The sequence below is a fragment of the Talpa occidentalis genome, unplaced genomic scaffold, assembly GCF_014898055.3.
Source record: "Talpa occidentalis isolate TD23 unplaced genomic scaffold, MPIMG_talOcc4v2.1 talOcc4.7, whole genome shotgun sequence".
Lineage (NCBI taxonomy): Eukaryota > Metazoa > Chordata > Mammalia > Eulipotyphla > Talpidae > Talpa > Talpa occidentalis.
In genome coordinates, this window is record NW_023605083.1 from 75901030 (window position 1) to 75919238 (window position 18209).

Here is an 18209-nt window from a genome sequence, read left to right on the forward strand (position 1 = left end):
TGACATATACGGTTTGCCTTGTAACTGAGAGCCTGCACTTAGTAGCCTACACTTGCTCCAGCTGGAGTTGCTATAGGAGGGTAATGAGGAGCTAAGTTCATGTGGGAAGTGCCCATCACTGGAAAGAAAGGCAGTGGTGGGTGTCTGCCCAGAAAGGCTTTGTTTAATTAAATATTTTCCCATCAGTACCACCCTTTTGTTATCTTTTCATATAACCAGTATTATTCATTATAAGACCTCAAGAAGTCTTTAAACAAAATTATGTAGTAATAGAAATACTGGTACAACTATGAATTTTAAATGTGGAAAAAACTGATGGAAGTCATAGCTCCAAGCCCCCATCCCTTAAATTTGATCCCCAAATCCCTCATTATCCCAGTGGATACAAAAGTTCTCAAAGTTTACACAATAAGTGACCAAGTAAGGTGTGAACACCAGGGCCTTGGCACTGAGTCCATTGTTTATATTGCTTCCCCCACGACCCCCAGTTCTGCTCTAGCTTTGTCTGTAGAAGGCATTGAAAGGAATTTGCTCCCTGACTGAGGAAAGTAACAGACACCCCTCTTGCTCCTTGCAGGCTTTGATGAATGTAATTGTCACTGTTTCACCTGGCCCTTTCCCAAAGGTTGACTGCTGAGGCAGTACTACCAGGTTAATAGATCCTGAGGAGATGGTTTTTTTTTTCATATTTCTGTTTGTAGTGTGTGTCCCACAGTATCAACTGCTATCCCAAGACTGGCATTTGGTTTTGTCTTTTAGATGGACAATGAAAAATGGACTGCTGTGAATAAAAAAGGAAACTATACTCAGAGGGATCAATATGTATTTTTCATTTTGTGACTTACTCAGAAAGCAACACACACACACACACACACACACACACACCTGGATTGTAACTATATATTCCTTGACAGAAAAAAGCAAAACCTCAGTTACAAACTAATCTCTCTCTACCAATTAAAAAAAGGATTGGATTTGAATTTAAGTGTTTTTTTTCAGATTTGAATATCACTTTTTAACACGTATGTAGAAAAACTCACTTTGGTATAGATTTGTGGTGGGTCCTCTAATTAGTTGGCTTTTCTCCAGAGAGTGAGTGAAGACAATTCAGGAGTAGCTCATAGTTGTCTTAGGTTTTTGTTGAGCTTTGAAAAACTGCATTTGCAGTAACATTTGCAACCTCCAGGCAGAAATCTTGAATGATTACATTGAGGATAGGAACTTTTCACACTTATGCAAAGAGCCTTAAAAGTTTTCATTGTTTAGATTCTCAGATACCATTTGAATGAATGTATTTACATGTGCTATATGTTTTTATAGTACTCCTAAATCCCTGCTCTGCAAAGACAAACAAGTTTATGACTTTTTATATGTTTATAGGATTTGGCCCTTCCCCGAAGAAAGATTTCTTTTGACTCTTTTGTTTAAACAGATGTGTGAACAAAAGCATTGATGCCTCTCAGACTTTACTATTTAAAGTTTAATGAAGAAAAAAATGAAAGCATACTTGATGTTTTTAGACTTTATGGCAAAGTTGGTGTGATCAAGTCAATGTGAGGGCCTGTAGCCACACAATGTACCTACATGTGGCAGTGACTGTAAAGTGGTTTGTGAAGCTCTGTGCTATTCTCAAGAACAAGGTGGAGACCAAAGAGCTTTCCTGAGATGGGCAGGTTCTCTGGTGATTCTGTAATCCAAACTTGAAATAATCCTTCCACTCTCCTCATAGGGTCAGAACTGTCATGAGCTTCCAGTGCCTTTGAAAATCTCCCTCCCATTTCAAGTTTTCTCAATAATTAATCAAGCCGGGGCCTCCCTGGCGGCGCAGGCAGTTGAGTGCAGCACTGTGAAGCTGTCTGCAGCCTCTGCAGCACGGGTTTGATCCCGGCTGGCCAGGCAGATACCCACATGGCATGGCAGACCTCTCCTGTCTTGCCCTCTCAGCAGTGTATTTTGTCAGTCTGCCTGTTCTGTTCCTGACTCTGTCTCTGGTGAATCCTCTCACCCTCCCACACATCTGGCCTGTACCCCGGTTCTTGTATGCATTAATAAATAAATCTTTAAAAATAATTAATCAAGCCTAATTATCTGATTATGGAAGAAACAGAGAATGTGGCAGTTAAATATACACTGCTCTTCTTTCTAGTGTATGTTCTGTAGGTGTTTTCTGGAGAAACCATCTGGGCATGAAACAGGTCTACACCCACAGAGGGTGAAAGGACAGTGCCAAGGTAGGGGACAGGTCAGTGTTTATGGGTTCTCACCCCTGTGCACAATTGCAAGACCACTCAATTGCTCAAGGAACAATTACAATGGGGTTTATTTAACAAACAGGGAAAACAAATTATCTAAGGCCACAAGTGGACAACTCACCCCAGATAGTGTCCATAAGTCCCAAGCAAAAGGCCACTTGTTCAGAATTGTGCTGTCCTATCAGTGAGGGCCTGGAGCTCATGGCACACCTGCTGGCAGTGGGCCAGAATCCAACTAGTGGTGGCAGGTGAAGGCAGCTCACAGTTGAGGCTGCTGAGATGACACCACAGCAGCTCATAGCAGCAGTCTGGAGGCCAGACTAGACAGTGCAGGATGCTGGGACTGGACATCAGCACAGGAAACAGCACCAGGAGGCAGTGCTGGACAATCAGAAGCAATAGACAGCTCTCAACAGTCACCTGTCAACAGTGCTAGACAGCACTGGCAATAGTGCCTTGTCACCACTGGTCACTAGGAGGTGGTGTCAAAGACACCAGTGGTATTAGGTCTTTGTGAGTTGTTGGCTTCCACCAAAAACAGACAGCTTCCACCAAAAACAGTTGTTGGCTTCCACCAAATACCAGGCCAAGGCTTGTGGTGCTCCTTTAAGGCAATGTCAGAGGCAGGGCTGGAGGCAGGTGCACCCTGCAGTTCTCTGTGAAGATCTTTGGCTTCCCTCTTCAGAGTTCTGCTACTGATCCTTCTTTCTTTTTCCTTCAGAGGCCCGGAACAAATGCCCAGCTGGCTTCTGCCCTGCCTTACATCCTCTTTCATGGTCTCCCACCATATATGCCTGATTGGACCCTTTTTAATCCTAAGTTGCTGATTGCACCATTTAGCACCAATCAGCTTATTCTTACTTTTTGATCCAAATAATTAACTAATGAGCTGGGCTTGAATCTGATTGTTCATTTAGGTTGCCCCTGATTTGTCCATTCTCTAATCCAGCTGCTGTGAGGTGGGCTCCACTGGGAGCCTGCCATGTTGGCCCAGGACTCCATGGTCCTCTCTACTGCCTGTGGCTCCAGGAAGGGGCAGTAGTGGAGCTGGCCCAGTGGGACCCTATGTTCCATCCAAAGAGGGTGAAAGGATAGTGCCAAGGTGGAGGACAGGTCAGTGTTTATGAGTTCTCACCCCTGTGCACAATTGCAAGACCACTCAATTGCTCAAGGAATAATTACAATGGGATTTATTTAACAAATAGGGAAAACAAAGTATCTAAGGCCACAAGTGGACAACTCACCCCAGATAGTGTGCAGCCCTGAACCAGGGGTTGTGGGGCTTCCTGTTGCCTCCTCTTCCAGAACTTGCTCCAGCAAAGGGTAGCCTTGCTACTGTAGCACCAGTGGAGCTGCATGCCCTGGGGTGGCATGCCAAGGGAACTGCTGCCACCTGCATCACTGCTGGCCTCTGCTAGCAGCTTGAGCTCCAGCAGGGCCACTGGTGGTGGGCAGTAAAAATGTCCACCACCTGCTGCTGCCTGCAAGCAGAATACTCCTTGGGCCAGTTGCTGGGGCCCTGCAGGGAGGAAGGGCTCCTCTGGTGCTCAAACCCATCTAGCACAAGGGCAGCCATCAAGCCTGGCCCACTGAGGTGGGCCTCCATGTAGCTGTTCTGCAGCCTCCTGCTGTAAGGCAACTGGAGAGTAGGTAGAAAATTCCTACTGCTGCCACCTTAGCCTCAGGGGCTCCTGCACTGAACCTGGCTGGCATGGGGGAGGGGCTCTCCATAGGCAGCATGCTTCTGCAATAGGCAGGAACTCTTGCCATTACTGCCACATTTAAAGAGGCGCTTACCAGCTAATACCTGCACAAGCTGGGGCACCTGGGTGGTTAACCACCACTACCACTCAACCTCCAGGTGTTGCCACCCAGGTAGTGGACTGTGGCAAAGCTGTTCATGCTGCAGGGCCCTGGTTTCAGGCTGACAGGTCTATTTCGGAATTGTCTAGTAAAACATTTTGGTAATTCTTGGCCACCCACTGTGGACAAATTACCCATCCTATATCTGGCTGTCCTGCTTTATTATGCACTGTCCCCCTCCAAACTCCCTCCATTCTGTGGGGGATAGATGAACAGGGGAGAAGGAATCAGCATTATTTGCTCTGTCTATTCATGTGTCTGCAGGAACTAGCCCCAAGGAGGTTTAGAAAAGTGCAGAGATTACAGTAGTATTTCTCCTGACAAATGGGAACTGGGGACTGTCCATGATTGCTTTTGAAACTCACTTTCCTGGTTTGTACTGTTTCTTGCCCTGTTTGCTACAAGGAGGTGGATTTGGGAAAGAATGATTCCCTATCAACATTTCTGATCTCCCTATTCCTTGTGAGGCAACCTCTGGAGTTCTTTAATAACTTACTTCTAAAACTGTTCCTTATTTTAAAGACTATTAGCAGAAAGGAGATATTTTGGGCTTAGACATTCACTATATTCCAATGAAGTTTCCAAGTACTGAAACAGATTTCATATGTAGCAGATTAAATAGAAAAATGCTATTGAGGTAAGGGGGAATATTCCATTGTTTATTTTTTTTTCTCAGTACACTAACATCAATGATTACTATCTGCCAACTTTTAAAGTGTCTGTTTTGCTTTTCTTAACTCTTTCATGTTGAAAGTCTACATATACTTTAGATTTTTTTAGTTACATCTTTCAAAAAATGACTGGTTCAGTTAAAATAATTCCACTTGACTAACATGTAATACCTTGAAATATAGACAGTGCAATACACATTGGAACTTTTGGTTCAAAGGAAAATGAGAGTACTTACTACCAAAGATCATTTAATTATTTCATACTATTAATCTAAAGATAAGGCACTTTCCTAGAAGTACCTAAAACTTCTCAGTAAGAAATAAGTCATAAAATTATGTGCAGTTAATTAGGTCTAAAGTGGATTCACTTTGGCTGCTCTAGGAATTTCATAGGAATTTTTCCCTACAAAAGTATCCTCTTATTATAATATATATTATAGCTTAAAATAATTATAACTTATTTTATAGATTGTATACATTTTAAACAGTAATTTTTATAATATATCTTCAAACAATGATTTTATAACTTTATCAAGATTAAATCACAGCAGGTATTCATGAAGTTTTCTAAGTGAGCCATTTCCAAGTTAAACACTAAATTGTGGATAGGAGACTATTTTGGCCAAAATGTATTAGAACAATTACCACTTATACAAATAATGTACATTTAATGTTTTAGTTGAATTAAATATTTTTTTATATTCTGAAATCTTATAATAGCAATATTGTACATATAACATCATATATTTAAATATATAAATCAGATTAGGACTTACAGAGTCAGCTACAGTCTACCTTTGACTTTTTTAGACTTATTTTACTGTGAGCTATACGAAGAGAGTTTTTCCTCTTACTTTTTCAATGTTCAACTAAGATCCATAAAGTATATGTATGTCCAAAGGCGGGAGACATATTGCTACTCATAAATTAGAATTATTACTTTAATATTCTCTGATAAATTCAGCTTCTTAAGTAACTCTTTTTATATTCAACTAATTTTATCACCAAATTAACTTTATAACTATATTTACATTATCTAGAAATAATTACTACATTCCTTACACTTACTAATTTTTATATTTAATAAAGGTCTCATAGGTTGAATGTGGTTTTTCATATAAATAGTGAGGCAGAAATGCCTAACAATAACAAATAATTTCTGAAAATAATAATGAACATGGCAATTAGTTATAAATTATACTCTGTCAGGCTTTCTAAAATACATATCTACAGAAATATTTAGACTATACAAAGACCACTCAAAGTTCTTGCCTACATAATTCTTTATTATTATTATAATCATACAATGATATATTTTAATTATATTATAATATATAGATTATATTATACATAGACTAGAACAGTTATAATAGATTATTATATCATTATATGATATAATCCATACATTATGTGTAATATAATATATAGTTTATAATAAATACAATTATAGGAGGTTATAATATGATATAATAATGTAATAATCATTTAAGATAAATGAAATCTTTATCAGATTTATAGAATATACAGGTACTTTCTCAAGACAAATCTTGATGGATAATTGAAGAAATTTTTTTAAGAAAAAGGACAAAATTAAGGACTTTTGCAGTGACTGGGATTTCTACTTCATGTTATGATTGTCAGATATTCTATCAAATATAGACTTAGTATGTCACTTGTTGACCACTTTACCCTCTGGCAGAAAGAGGGGTGAATTTATTTTGCTTTCTTGAGTATCATAAACAACTTCATTACCTATCCTAATATCAAGGAAACACAGTATTATCTTTTAAATTCTTAATCCAAATCAGTGCACTCAATTTCGTTATTTAAGCCTTCATTACATTGGTAGCTTATAGTGTTCCCTCAGTGTCATATCACTTTATAGCTTTGACATTAGTGGTAATGAATGAGTTTGAGTATAATTTCCATAACCTGGAATCTTACCTCATACCTTGTTTTATGATAGATTATAACTCTCCCTATAATTGCAGGTACGCTTATATCATCAACTATTATAAAAAATACTATAAACCAATTTTTTTTAACTGGTTTAATTTTATTTTTTAAAGATTTCTTTATTTATTTATACAAGCACTGGGTACAGTCAGAAGCACGGGAGGGTGAGAGGATTCACCAGAGCTAGAGCGGAGCAGAACAGGCAGAAGGACCGAAGTACACTGCTGAGGGGAGCAGCGGGCGACAGGAGAGGTCTGCGCGCCATGTAGGACCCTCGCTGGTGGCCGGGGATTGAACCGGTGCTGCAGAGGCTGCGGGCAGCTTCGCAGCCCAGCGCTCAACCGCTGCGCCACCAGGGGAGGCCCAGTGAAACCAATTTTTATAATAAGAGCACTGAAGTGTTTATTAAGTTAATTAACAATCAAAATTTTCTTTCACAGCCTTGTTTCAGTAGTGTGTTGAAGTACCACACTAAAATGAAAATCCGAGCCTAAATAGATTTTAAAATAAAAGGAAGATATTGAGCCCATGTGAGAGAGGAATGCTTTTGTCCTTTTATTATTGTCTAAAATAATCAGGCTTAAAAATATAGAATAGTTGACAAAAATTAAAGGTCTGTGTATCTGATAGCTGTGGTTGTAGAAGCTGAATTTTCATGAAGAATTTATAAAACCAATTTATGAAAAATTATCTGAGCTATGTAATGCGTCTAGAATCAGAAAGACTCAGAATGTTCTATCATGTAAATAAGTAAAAATTGACCATGCCTGACATGATTTCTCCCGGACTTCAGAATGCAGTATATCAAGAGGGAATGTTCTGGGATGCCCCAGTGTCTCCTCTTCCTGCTTGCTTCCTTATCTTCACATAAACATTTCCATCTCTTTGGAAATAAACATTTCCATCTCAATAGAAATACTCATTGAGTATTATTTCTTGTAGATCATCAAAGATAATGAGCCTTTTTACTAGAACTTTTAAGCACCTTGTTCTCATGATAAAAATAAATACATCAAATCTTTTTTTATTATTTATTTTTTAAAGATTATTTATGTATACAAGAACTGGGGTACAGGCCAGAGATATGGGGGGGGTAGGGGGTGAGAGGATTTACCAGAGACAGAGTGTGGAAAAGAACAGGTGGATCTACTGAAATACACTGCTGAAGGGAGTAGCGGGTGAGTCAGGAGAGGTCTGCTGCACCATGTGAATTAACTCCCTGGCCGGGGATGGAACTCATGCTGCAGTGGCTGCAGATAACTTCATAGTGCTGCATCTTAACCCCTTGTGCCACCAGGAAGGCCCTCAAATCTCTTTTTAAAGATGAGAATTTTCCTCTTTTATTAGTAATATTTCCAGATTTAAGAAATTATGTCTGTTAAAAAAGGTACTTTCAATACTTCTGACTCACACAAAGCCCTGATTTAACATGGCCAGCTGACATTTTGTGTTTATCCATTTGAACCACACCGTAGATTTTGAAGTCTGTGTATTTTTATTTTAAAAATGATTTGCTAATACATATCTTTTGAATATTTCAAAAAAAATCAAACTGAGTATAAGTTAAAGATAAATGATTTATAAAAAAGAAAAGAAAATCCTAAATGTGCCATCTTCCTGGTTTCTTCCACCACCCTGAGCTCTTTTTCTCCCCTGCCACTGGTACATGTGAAAGTTAGCTTTCTTTTTCTCCTTAACACTGCTACCACCCCAAAGTAGCCACTTTTTTAAAAAACTGGATTTGTCACTTTTAAGGTTAGGGACCTTTTTGTAATAAAAATATCTTTGTGCTCAGCTACATAGCCTAGTGCCAGGAACATATAGTTACTAAGTAAATGTTTGTGAAATGAAAAAAACATTCCCTACCCACATTCATTGATATGTGCCACTTCAACTCTGTTAAACTCCTGTAAACAGAAAAGTAATTCCATTATGCTTTGGCCAGAGTTTGTATCTTGTAAACTCTATAGTGTCGTCTCTCTGAAAATTTCTTAAATGATAATTTAACTGGATATAGAATTCTAGGTTATTTTCTCTCTGTATGTTTAAGAACTTTCCTCATTGTCTTGGTGGTACAATTAATGAAAAGTCTGCCATTAATTTGATTGTCATTTCTTTGTGGAATATCTTGTCTTTTCTCTCAGGTAGTTTTTAAGGTATTCTCTTTATCTGTGGTATAAAGTAATTTATTTTCATTTTTTTCCACCAGAAATGCTCTCTCCTTTTTTAGTTTAAGTATTTATGCCTTCTTCAGTTCTCTGCTATTATCTCTTTGGCATTCTCTTCCATTTTCTTTTATTGTCTCCTAGTATTCTAGAAATTTTGGCATGTGTTCTTCCATATCTCTGCCTCTTAATGTATCTTTATTTTCTTTCTTTCTTTTAAATCTCTGCAGTGCATTCTGAGTAATTCTACTAATTTATTAACTATCTTTGTAGGGCTATTTGGGCTGCTATTTACCCCATATTTTAACTTTGTTTCTGTCTCTTTTTCATTTCAAAATTGTTATTTCCTTTTCAGAGTTTGTATTTGGTTCTTTCTAAGATCTGCCTATAGAATGCTTCCTTCTTGCTGGTGGATTCTCTTCCTTCCTTTATCTTCCTGAATATGCTAATGATCTAAAGTCTCTTTAAGATTGCTTTATTATCTGTAACCTCTCAGATGTGAATGTTCTGCTGCATCTGTCAACTTTTGTGGTGGTGGATTTTATATATTCTTCATCATTTTTGAATTTCTCTTTTTCCCCTCTACCCCCATCATTGAAATCACAAGTGTTCTCTGGATTGTGATAAGGCTTCCTATGGTATATTTTTGTATTCTCCCCTCATTGAGATCTGTGGTTTTCATTAGTTTATTTATTTATTTAAGGATTTATTTATTTATTTATACAAGCACTGGGTACAGTCAGAAGTGCAGGAGGGTGAGAGAATTCACCAGAATGAGAGTGGAAAACAGAACAGGCAGAATGACAAAATACACTGCTGAGGGGAGCAGCAGGCACAGCAGGAGAGGTCTGAGTGCCATATGGGACCCTCGCCCATGACCGGGGATCGAACCGGCACTGCAGAGGCTGCGGGCAGCTTCGCAGCCCAGCGCTCAACCACTGCGCCACCAGGGGAGGCCTCTTCATTAGTTTATTTTTAAGTTGGTTTCTAGCTTAGATTTTTCATACCACCCAAAATCAAATTTCACAAATGGAGCAGTCTGGGCATATTTTTCACTTGTGATTCTGTCTACACTAAGAAAGTACCCTGTTTCTATTCTGTGTCCCCAGTTTGGGCTTTCCTAACTGTCAATTGCAAAAGTTCAGTTCAATTTATATTAAGCAAGTAACACATAATCTGTAAAAAAAAAATATTAGCATCTTAAAATCACTAATTTCTACTGAATCTTGCACCCCAATTAGACTCAAGTAGGTTAATGAAAAACTTTGTATTTGTCTCTAGGGGACAAATATCACAAAGATTATTTTTTAAAGTTTGACTATATATGTAAAATTAAATAACTGAAAGTCTGCTTAACAATATTGAGAGAAATTACTGAATTTTTAATTTTTTAATATTCCATTTTATGACCTTTATGTAAGTACAAATATTTATCCTTATTTAGATTGTAGATGTCAATATATATATCAGTATGCCTATACTCATATTATGACCATTACTTTTCTTATACCTTTAAAAAAGATTTCTATTTAACATATATTTTAAACAATAGACACAGCAAAAACAAATTGTTGGCATTATATTTATGTCTTTACAAAAGGCATAAAGCAGTTTTGCCTGTATCTTCTTTTAAAGATCTAAGTTAACATCTTTTGACAGTGGTATCAGCTATAGAATACAATATACTTGATTATAAAAAGTATTTGGGAAAGGTAAAATGGCCTTACTTGATCAAAACTGATTCTTTAGTTTTGATTTAGATTTTAGTTTTTGCTTCCTTCCCTTTTTCAGACATACAAAGAAAAAAGGAAGGCAGATACATTGACGCATACGAAGAAAGACCAACAACTAAGTGAAGGAAGCTCTTCAATTCCCCTTTACCTTTCACACCCAGTAAGCCAGAAGAAAAAGAAAATTTATCATGCAGACCAGACTACCTTCATAATTGGAGAAACGCCGAAAGTATTCCGCAGGTATGTTGTCTGTAACATTGGAGTTAATGGATAATTCTCAAGAGAAGGATAGTCCCTTATTGAAATACACAGATTATTTGAATTTTGACCACATCTGTCATCTGAATATTTCAGAAAATCTGAATTTGCCATTTAAAAAAATAAGTTCCAAATATTAGAGATGATTTTAGAAGGCTAATCCCTGAATTGATAAAAGTGAAATGCTTAAAGACTTTATATTCACTCATTCATTGTTGAACATTTAATGCACCCAGGTATTGTGCTTGGTGCTGAATATACAGTGTAAAATAACACAGACATAGAACTTCCAATGCAGTGAGGGGGTTGATATCAAACCATTAAATTTTGACAATTAAAGAAACCGATAAATAAATAATTATAAAATGGAGAAAGAGATGGAGAGAGAATAATAGGATCAGAGAGGTGCAACTACCTTTATATTGGAGATTCAGGGAAGACCTTGAGTCAGGTGACACGTGAGCTGAGACTTGGGACAAGAATTCATTGGTGATAATGAGTCCCTGTTTGAGAGCAGTTCCAGTCAAACCATCCCTGTGTGAGAACAATCCAGTAAAGCCAATATGGGAGTCATCAGCAAACTTTAATCTCTAAGCTGCAGACACAGCATACAGAGATGATTGGGTTTTACTAGGGGTTAAAATGAAGGTGAAAGAAGCAAGGAAGCTGAAGGTTGTTTGCAGAGGAACGATTATAAAATTGCACCTAAACTGAACAAGGGAAGATTGATGATAGTGAAAAATAAGAGAGCCCATCATTTGGAGGACTTATAAGGTCAAACATGTATTCCAGCATGGGGGTAACTGAGCCATGGAGCTGGAGTGTAAAGTGATTGAATTTGGGATTTGGAAGGTGTACACTTAGCAGTAATGGCAGGGTGTGGCCTGGGGGAGGGGACCCGGGAAGAGAACCAAACTTTGGAGGTGAGGCAAAGAAAGTTCAGCCAGGGGCCCCCCTCTCTGGCACAGGGGTTAAAGTGGCAGTGCTATCAGACTGCCCCGGCCACCGAGGCATGAGTTCCATCCCCAGCCAGAGAGATACCCACATGGTGCAGCAGACCTCTCCTGCCTAGCCCAGTGCTCCCCTCAGCAGTGGACTTCAGTACATCCGCCTGTTCTCCCCACTCTGTCTCTGGTGCATCCTCTCACCCCCTGCACCTCTGGCCTGTACCCTGCTCTTGTGTGCATAAATAAATAAATATAAATCTTTAAAAAAAATAAAAAGGAAAGGATACAGAAAGTTAGGTGAGGAGTTGGGTGGGAGAGCCACATGGATATTGATATTATCAAGAATGATGGCAAGAGAGGGGAAATTAAGCAACTAATCTAAGATCTTGAGTGTTTGGTCACTGTCAAGAAATAATTAAAAGGTCAGTTTACTAGACGAGGAAGAAAATCATTTAACCTGACAGCATTAACTGTAAAAAGAGGAAATAATTTTTTATATATTTTATTTTATATATTTTTATATCATTTTTCATTTTTGCGCAGTGTATGCTTTTTCATCTTGGTTATAGTCCCATGCAATTCCCACCCCCCTAAAAGAGGAAATAATTTTTAAGATAATGGCAGCAATGTGAAGCATGAACACTGAGAAATAAGGGTATAAGTTATAAGAGACAGCTTTAAGGTATAAGGTATATGTCGTATAAGAGCCTTTACTTGCAAGGGCTGCTTGGGCAGCATGCCCTGAGGGGACAGAGGGAGCATTTGGCATAGAAGACACAGGGGAGTTGACGAATCATTGCCTGGTTTCAGGGGCACCAAAGGATGGTTTCGACATCTGAGAGATTGGCTTTGGTGAGGGGATGTACAGCAGGCAAGGGGATGAAAGACCCTTCGTGGCTATGGATAACTGGGGAGTAAGCAGTGATCCCTGAGAGGCATGGCTGAGTTGGTCCTGTTGACCTCTGCAGATAGTGGGGAAATGGTGCTGACTCTGTGGGTTCCACACGCTTCATTCAAGGGGGTGGCAGTGCCCGGCATCTGTGCCCATAGCTGCTCAGAAAGGGCTGATCCCTCTACTGTTTGGGTGCTGGTATGGCAGACTGGAGCACAACTCTCAGCTGCCCACCATTGCCCAAGAAGGGGAACACACCACACTGCTACAACCATCGCCTCCTCACACACTCACAGCATGATTTTCACGTGATGTGCCTTTTCATATTGGCAGGTTTTTGCTAGGCCATTTTGTCCCTCTTTCAGGGTCACATGTGTTCATCCCTTTAGTAATATATAAATAAAAGGTTAATGATGATTTGGTTTTGCCTCTTTTCCTTTTTTTCTCTACCCAACCTAAGGAATGGATACTTCATGCTAAGTGAAAAGGTAAAGGGCGTCTAATGTTAGAATGCCAACATCCAAACTAGGGAACAGTCTCTACACTCTCCTACTAACCATCCTACTTTATGAGAATCAAGTATGCACCAGGCAGCAGTCCCTATGGAGCATCGGAATGAAATTTTTAGTCCAAGCTCCACTTCAGAAAGCTTAGGCAGAGAGAAAAATTTAGCTGTGTTCCACCTTTTCTCCCCTGGTTCCTCAAGAAAAGGGGAAAGAGATTTGAATTTTGTCCATGACAGTGTAACTTGTTTTTGATACATAACTTGTTCTTGCTACCTATGTTTGCGATTTTCTTTCCTTCTCTAAGTGGTTCATGAGTGTCTGCCTCTAATTTATCCAATTTTCCCCACAAAATAGCTAGCTTACCCCCCTGGTTATAGCTCACAGTTCCTTCAATTTTTGTGTCAAGTTCTTTTGAGGACCAAAAATTACAAAAGCAAGTTAGGAGGTAAAAATAAAATTACTATCTTAATTCATCCTGTAAAAAGCAACGGCACAATCTAATAGACTTGAGGACTACTCGGGTGAAATGGGATCAGAAGCACTTTTCTTCCACAGGTGACAGAGCTGCAGGGTCAGGGGTGAGGTCAGCACAGCAAAGGTGAAAGGAAGTCCACTAGCAGCTTCTGAGACACAACCATGTCAGATACATGACAGCAGCCTTTAACTTTGCTAATAACTTAATCTTTACAGCACAAGTGTTTATTAGGAAGGCTAGGAAAATGAATTCAGAGATGATTACTAAACAAAATATTAATACTTTACTACTTCGTGTAAAGGGAAAATGGGAACCTTTTAAGCCTGTGCTTATTGCTTTCCCACAAGAACACTGGCAATTTCCAAACAGAAATTTGTGGGCTTGCATCTGTGTTATTTTATATTCTGTTGGCAGTGAGAGTGGCTGTTGATCAGGCACAGATAGCATCTGGATTTGGAATTGAAGGGGTCCACTCTAGTGTACACTAGAAACTCTAGTGCTTATCTGAAGCCACAGAAGAAAGTCATGAGCCTGCCACGTGGATTGCCATTAAAAATCAAAACACAGACTTTTGTAACCTGGTCTGGGTAGCAAAAATAATATAGACTTTAAACTCCTACTTACATGCATTTTGAAAGCTATTCTTTTATTCATTTTATTCATTTTGAAAGCTATTCTAATGTACAGGATAAGACTCAAACTTCTGAAATTGGCAAACAAATCCCTCAGCATTTTCTGCATCTTCCTTGGCACTTTCACCTACCCCTCTGTGCGCCTCATCCCCTTGGAACTGGACCTGCGCACATACCCTCACTCCCTAGAAGGCTTCTTCTCTCACCTTCACTGACTGACTTGAGATGACATCAGAGAGGCCTCCCCTTACCACTTTACCAACACCCATTACTGGCTTCAGTGCCTCTTCTGTGGGAACTCACAGAACCTGACATCCACTAGCATCATGGAATTTACCACTTTCTTTTGGTTTGATATTCCTGCAACTAGACTATAAACTCCTTGAGGATAGGAAACTAAGGCTTGTTCACTGTTGTTTAGTTCTTCCTCAGTCCTTAGCATATAAGACAGCTCTGTAAATATTTGTTGAATAGCTGTTTAAAGAAAATATGATGTAAAATGTAGATGTGACTTTAAAACTTCAGGACTTTTAATCATGTGCTATAATACCATCTATGGCTTTTGTTTAAAAGAATATTTACAGACATAAGGGTCTTCTGACTCACAGGCTAACCCCAGCATCAGCAAAGTCATTTTAGTCTGCTTCGGCTGCCTTGGACTGGGGCTTAAATTACAGACATCTTTTTCTCACAGTTCTGGAGTCTGGGAAGCCCAGGATCTAGGTGCTGTTACTGGTGAGGGCTCTCTTTCTGGATTGCATCTTATTCTGTCCTCTCATGGCAATTTCTTATAACCTCTTTTAGTCTTAATTGCCTCCTAAAGACCCTCTCTCCAAAAACATACACATTGGAGGTATGAATTTGAAAGGGACACATTTCAGTCCATAGCACCCTCACCTGGGGAAAGGAGCAAAGTCTAGTGCTCATGGTCCCTAAACTATCTGCTTCCATCTTACCAGGTTTCTAGAAAGCCCATTTCTTCACACATTTATATAACAGCTTTTTTTTTTTTTTTTGTATTTTATAGTAAGAATTAAACTCAATTCTTCAACTGCCAGTCTATACTGAAGTCAGGCCAATTGGGGTAAGGAAGAATCTAGGTTTATTGGTTTGGAATATTTTTTGCGATCAAAAAAAAATTGTGTGGAAGTTTTTATGTTGTTTTCTAAAAGAAGGAAGTGAGAAGGAGAGAAGAAAAAGTTCTTAATTTTTCAGAATATTTTCTTTTCTGTTTATTAAGGTCCTTCTTTGACAGTTTTATCTCATGGAATTTGAATGCAACATAGATATTCAAATACAGACTATAGATTATTATTCTCATGCCAATCATAAATTGGCCAACTAAAGGAATAGCACGCTGGGATTCCATAATTCACAGGAAATACATGATAGATTTAAATTAGAATAACTTAGAAAGCTAGTGATTTCCTTAGCTAAAATATTTTCTCAGTAATGTAAGGAAAGAGTTCATATTCTGCTGGAATGTATTCCATAATGGAATTAAGCTAACATACTAAATGGATAAAAGTGCATTGCTTTGTCTCTATATTTTACATCACAATGCTGAGTTCTTTAAAAATAAGTATAATAAAAAATAACTACTGGTTTTTTCATTAATTCTTCAGGAAACAATTTGAAGAGATGACTTCTTATTTTAACTTTTCATGTGTAAAGGAATTTGCTGAAAATATAACTAATGCCACTTCAGAAGAAAGACAGAAAATGCTAAGAGACTTTTATGCTTCTCAGTATCCAGAGGTAAAAGAATTTTTTGTGGATTCTGCATCAGGATTCATTAAATCTGCCAATGAGGAAGGAAAGAGAATCAAGAGTAAGTCTGAAAAAAGAGAACCTCTTATAAAAGAAAGATTGTCAGAGTCTGAAACTTTGTCATTTAAAGATTCTATCCAAAAAAATTCTCAAATGTGTAGCCCAAAAGTATATAAGGAGAAATCAATTAAGTTCCAAAATCATGGTTCCTGTAGAGAAGAGGTGCTTTCTAATGATGTAGAAACTAAAAAATCACCTATAAATTCTACCCAAGAGACTGACAATGAGAAAAACAGTCAAGCATCCAAAGATTCTATGGCATCTTGTTCCCTGAACAATAAGTCTGAGGCATATGAGAAAAAGTTGGAAAACACCATGAAAGAGCAACAAGATGCCCCACGAAATGGACCTCTTTTCAAAGTGAAGATCAAAAATAAAGAAAATCCCGTGTTAGAAAACACTTCTGTGGTAGGCTTTCTTGGTGACACCTCTATTCTTGATGACCTCTTTAAAAGTCACGGGAACAGACCCACACGACTGCCAAAGAAAGTTCTTTCAGAGCCTGTGGAAAAAGCAAAACAGAGACCAAAAGATTTCTGGGACATCTTAAATGAGCAGAATGACGACAGTCTCAGTAAACTCACTGACTTGGCAGTGATTGAGACTCTATGTGAAAAAGTCCCCTTCGCTTCATCCTCCAAAAGGAAAGAGGAGGTAGAAACTTCTCTTTGGAAATCAAATGACAAGTTCTTGTGGAAAAAATTTAACTCAGATGATGCAGAAGAAAAAACAACTAATACACAAGAGTAATACATAAACATACGAAGGAGTTGCTTCACCAAAGATGATCTGCCATCAATGTTTACAACATTGTATTCCACACTGATTATGTTATCTCGACACAGTTGTCAAAATACGTTTTTATTAAACTCTGGCTAAAGGGTTTTTTAGTCTAAAATGTTACCATGTATTTGTTTTCCTTTTTATCTGATTTGATCTTTTTAAACATACGGCTGTATCATAGTATAAACTTGTGTTATGAAATGGAAAATATTTTAGATGTGTTGTCAAAACCTGAGGCATCTCTCTAATTGTGTAATTACATGAGCTTAGATAAGTGTGTCCTGTGTGCAGCCCTTTCCCAATATGAAAGATGAAGGGTTTGAACTAGACCAATGTGAGTGCCCTTCCAGTTTATACTTCTAGAATCATAGGCTAAATTGAGCTCACCCTCCAAATCAGGTGTACATGATGTGTTTGGAAAATGATTAAATAGTATTTTCTTTCCCTCAGTATCATGTACTTTCATTTTAGATAAAAGTAATAACTAGAACTAAATATATGGTATTATGGTTTTTTTAAAATAAATTAAGTTTATAACTGCTTAAAAATCAAAAGGCTAATGTTTAACTTGACTGTATGAGATGTGATACTGGAGTTATACAATTACTATCATTAGCCACAGACTGTTAATACATCAACTTTTTAGGTAACTATAGTAGTTTAAGCAATATAAATAAAACTGTGTACTTTTGTTTTTTAAGTATGACTAAGTAAAACTTTGATTTTATTTGAAGCTTTAATTCTGTTGAATTTCATTTACATGATTTATAACCAGTGGAGTGTGCACATTGTTGAAGGCATTTATGTAGAAACAGTCCCTCGTCCCTGTGCACCCTGTGCAAGGAGCCAGCAATGCGCGGGTGAGGCACTGCCTCAGAAAAAGACGAACACCAAGTCTGTGAAGAGCCCCATCTCTGCACCCCCTGGCATGGTGCCCGCACACTGGAGCAGGGCTCCGAGGTTTCTGGTGACCCACATTCAAATGCGCCCTGGGAACTTTCCCTGTACTAAGCTCACAGGGTGATGATTGCAGGAAGTGTCCAGAATATAGCAGTGAAAAAGGACACGGTGGTGCTCAGAGATCATTGTTCTTGTATGGAAGGGAAAGGGTCCCCAGAAGAGCACCCAGTATGCAGAGGCAAATGTGTTCTCTAAGGCAATATTCGGGGCTGAGGAATGCATATTTATATCATGACACAGCACATATGTGTTCATACATTACATGATTGGGATAAAGTGTTATGAA

At 38.4% G+C, this 18209-nt stretch overlaps 1 protein-coding gene across 1 annotated transcript in view; it reads left to right on the top strand.

Moving 5' to 3' along the window:
* The window catches only part of ERCC6L2 (ERCC excision repair 6 like 2), a 135931-nt gene extending 118239 nt beyond the window's left edge, over window positions 1-17692 (top strand). Inside the window, exons 18-19 of the mRNA XM_037494857.2 lie at window positions 10699-10880; window positions 15976-17692. Of these exons, the coding sequence (XP_037350754.1) occupies window positions 10699-10880; window positions 15976-16930 (1137 nt within the window). The 3' untranslated portion in view covers window positions 16931-17692. The remainder of the gene's footprint in view (window positions 1-10698; window positions 10881-15975) is intronic.
* The last annotated feature ends 517 nt before the right edge of the window (window positions 17693-18209 follow it).